The 3,557-nt window shown below is 37.1% G+C and overlaps 1 protein-coding gene across 1 annotated transcript; it reads left to right on the forward strand.

The window, feature by feature from the left end:
* Positions 1-1,070: 1,070 nt before the first annotated feature.
* LOC149848871 (uncharacterized) lies at positions 1,071-2,326 on the forward strand. Its single transcript, XM_090012771.1, has 2 exons — positions 1,071-1,301; positions 2,124-2,326. Exons 1-2 carry the CDS (start codon positions 1,080-1,082, stop codon positions 2,208-2,210), a joined length of 309 nt encoding a protein of 102 aa, XP_089868897.1. The 5' UTR covers positions 1,071-1,079; the 3' UTR covers positions 2,211-2,326.
* Positions 2,327-3,557: the final 1,231 nt, after the last annotated feature.

A 3,557-nucleotide genomic window follows, 5' to 3' on the forward strand; every position in this document is an offset into this window, starting at 1 on the left:
CACAAGAAGACTCATTCGAATAGTGTATATCGATAATCGACCGTAAGTATTTTGTTTTCAATTATTGCATATCTTTTAAATATTTTATATTGATATTTACTGTGTAACAATTCATGTGCAGCACGAGGTTTGAGCCACAAGAAGTAGTACGGGAGATTAGGAATTCACTTCTTCAACATCTACCAGGACCAGTTGCTCAATGGAAAGAGTACCCAAAGGAGGTATTAGACAGATTGTGGTCCTCATTCATGGTATACAGTTGTTCCTCATAGTTAATGTGTTTCATATTTAATTTATTTAAGCAATGTCTACTAACTTTCTGAAAATATTTGTAGGCTTCGAATCGCTTTGCAACTACGGTGGAAGAAAATGATGCAAGGAAGGTGTGGCAGAAGGTGGCTGCCAATCGATTTGCAGACATGCTGCACACTATGAAGACTGCAGCAAAAAAAGCATCTGGCGTAGTAGATGATCCATTACTGTGGAAGGGCCATGGTCCTATTACTATCAGGAGAGATTACTGGGATGAAATGTGCGATATGTGGGCGGGAGATGCATTTAAAAATCGCTCTGCGAAGGCTTCACAAAATCGATCGAAGATGCCCGAAGCCCATCTACACACAGGTGGATCTAAGACATTTGGGAGCCACCTAAAGAAAATGGTAACTCATCAATATATAATATTAATTTTATAAGTATAGTTGCAAATTTGTGTACTAAATCTTTTGTCATTTAACTTCGCAGGAAGCAGAAAAAGGAGGCAGTGTACCATATAAGGATGTGTTTGTAGAAACACATAAACGGAAGACCACGGGAGTCTTCGTATCAGAGAAGGCGAGAACGACAACGGTATGTATTAATTCTATTAATAATCATTGCAATATATATGCAAGTCATCATAATGTTATCATTAATTATTAATGAATACTTTAAACATTATTTTGTAGGAGGCATATGAGCAACAAATGGTAGAGCGATATGGTGAAGACGCTACTCAGCATCCATCATTTGATCCTACAGCATGGGTGACTGCAGCAGGTGAACCCAAAAAAGGTCGCGTGTTCGGGTTTGGGAGTAATATGAACACTTCACCAGTTATTGGTTCTTCCAGTTACGGCTCACCAACTTCTTGCGCCGACATAAGCTCCAAGCAGCCGACTATTCTTTCCGGTGATGATGTACGCGAGATCATTAATGAATCACTGAATAACTACTTCCAATACACCGTCGCCCCCTTTCTCCGAAATGAGATCAAGGCCGCTGTTCAGGATAGGGGATCTTCGATTCCAGGTCCCTCTCAGGTATAATCACATATATAGTTTTTTTGACTATCTTAAAGCACATCTGAGCATGGTAGAATCACATATAGAGTTTTTCTAGATGCCTTAGAACACATATGAACATGCTATAATCACATATTCAATTTTTTTACTGCCTTAGCACACATATGAGCATGATAGAATCACATATATATATATTTAACTTTTTGTCTGTCTTAGAGCACATATGAGCATGATAGAATCACATATAAAGTTTTTTTGATTGCATTAGAACACATAAGCATGCTATAATCACATATTCAGTTTTTTTACTGCCTAAGAACACATATGAGCATATTATAATCACATATTCTGTTTTTTGACTGCCTTAGCACACATATGAACATGCTATAATAACATATAGAGTTTTTTAACTGCCTTAGAACACATATGAACATGTTATATATCATTTATGATAGAATCACATATAAAATTTTTGGCTTTGCCTGCCTTAGAGCACATATGAGCATGCTATATTCACATATTCAATTTTTTTACTGCCTTAGCACACATACGAGCATGATCGAATCACATATATAGTTTTTTGCTTGCCTTAAAGCACATCTGAGCATGGTAGAATCACATATAGAGTTTTTTTATATGCCTTAGAACACATATGAACATGCTATAATCACATATTCAATTTTTTGACTGCCTTAGCACACATATGAGCATGATAGAATCACATATAGAGTTTTTTTATTGCCTTAGATCACACATGAGCACATGATAGAATCACATATAGTGTGTAATTTATTTCATTATATTTTGTTTATCAATACTGACTGTTCTTTTCTTGTGTAGGCTGCTAGCGATAATCAGGGTAGTGGAGCTGAAGGGACAGATAAAGACAATGAACAAAAAGACGCACAAAATCTTGGCGATGATTAGAGGACTGTGTTGAAGAAGTTCTATTTTTTTTATTTTTCCTAATTGTAATTGTTGAATTGTAAATAATTAAACTTCTTAGTTTTAAGGTGGAACGATTAATTATTATAGATACTTGTTATATGAATTTTTTTGTGTGGTTTGTTTTTTATTTACAGGAAATATAAATTGTACAGGAAATATAAATTGTACAGTTCTCCGTAATTAATTTTTAAATAATTTTTTTTTAATTTTTTTTCGTTTTTGCGACGGATTAGCGACGGATGATTCCGTCGCTATTCATATTAATCTAGCGACGGCTTAGCGACGGAATTAAATTCGTCGCCACGCCGTGGTCGCCGTTTAGTACCGGCGGATTGGCGACGGAATATAGCGCTCGTTATTCCGTCGCAATTAGCGACGGACTTGGCGACGAAATTATTCCGTCGCCAGTTAGCGTCGAAATATTCGCGACGTAAGCATACTGTCGCCGCGTTGTCGCTAATCCGTTGCTAACATGGTTAGCGACGGATTAGCGACGGATTAGCGACGGAAGGTGGTCGTCGCTAATCTACTGCTCTGTTGTAGTGTATTTGAAATGGCTAATAGGACCTTAATCCTAACTCTAAGATTTAGATCAACTGATTCCAATCAAGATATGCTGATATACTCAAGCCAAAGCTCGAAGTACGTGGCATAGAGATATTTTTTCAGTTTTAAAGTAATGGCTTCCCAACATCCTTTAGCACCTACCGATATACCTCGGACTATGGCCGTTAGGTACGTGGTAGGGGGGCGCGAACCCAAATAAGTGGTCCAGTTGTGAGGCTCTCTTCCAAACTATGGTTCAGTGAGACAACCCAGTAACGTGAAGACCGAGACAATATAGGTAGGGATGTTTTCAAAAACATGTTCAACATGCAGATAAAACCAGAAGGCTCTAATGCAAGTCCTAGAAGAGATAGAATTTTGAATGAAAAGAAGCATACACTTGCATACATTATTTGCATTTAACCCCTAAAATTGAGGAGAGTTGTATTTTAGACCTAAATTTAATGTGAACATGGAATAATCTCCTCAATATGGTCCTACCAAACCATACTTAGATCCTATATGCAATGATGTCAGCTTAGGACATAATCTAGGCTCCTAAGGTTTGCTTGAAAAATGAAGCTGACATTTATAGAATAAAGACTTAAATAATATCAAAGCAAAACAAAAGGCACAAATTCGACCGGACGGAGATGAGTCCCATCACGGTAGCCAAAACTGTGATCATCGCAAAAATTTTCCTCTCTTGATATTTCTCTCTCTTCCTTCTCTTTTTCCTTTCTGACCTCTATTTCTCCTTTTTGAGGAAAGAAATGAAAA

Source organism: Nuphar pumila, chromosome 1 (assembly GCF_984573655.1).
Source record: "Nuphar pumila chromosome 1, dmNupPumi1.hap1.1, whole genome shotgun sequence".
NCBI lineage: Eukaryota > Viridiplantae > Streptophyta > Magnoliopsida > Nymphaeales > Nymphaeaceae > Nuphar > Nuphar pumila.

Bases quoted from the DNA above. Each gene is read 5' to 3' on its own strand.
- LOC149848871 (XM_090012771.1), top strand. From the start codon at position 1,080: ATGAACACTTCACCAGTTATTGGTTCTTCCAGTTACGGCTCACCAACT. The intron at 1,302-2,123 runs GTATAATCACAT...TTTCTTGTGTAG, and splicing joins CGATTCCAGGTCCCTCTCAG to GCTGCTAGCGATAATCAGGG.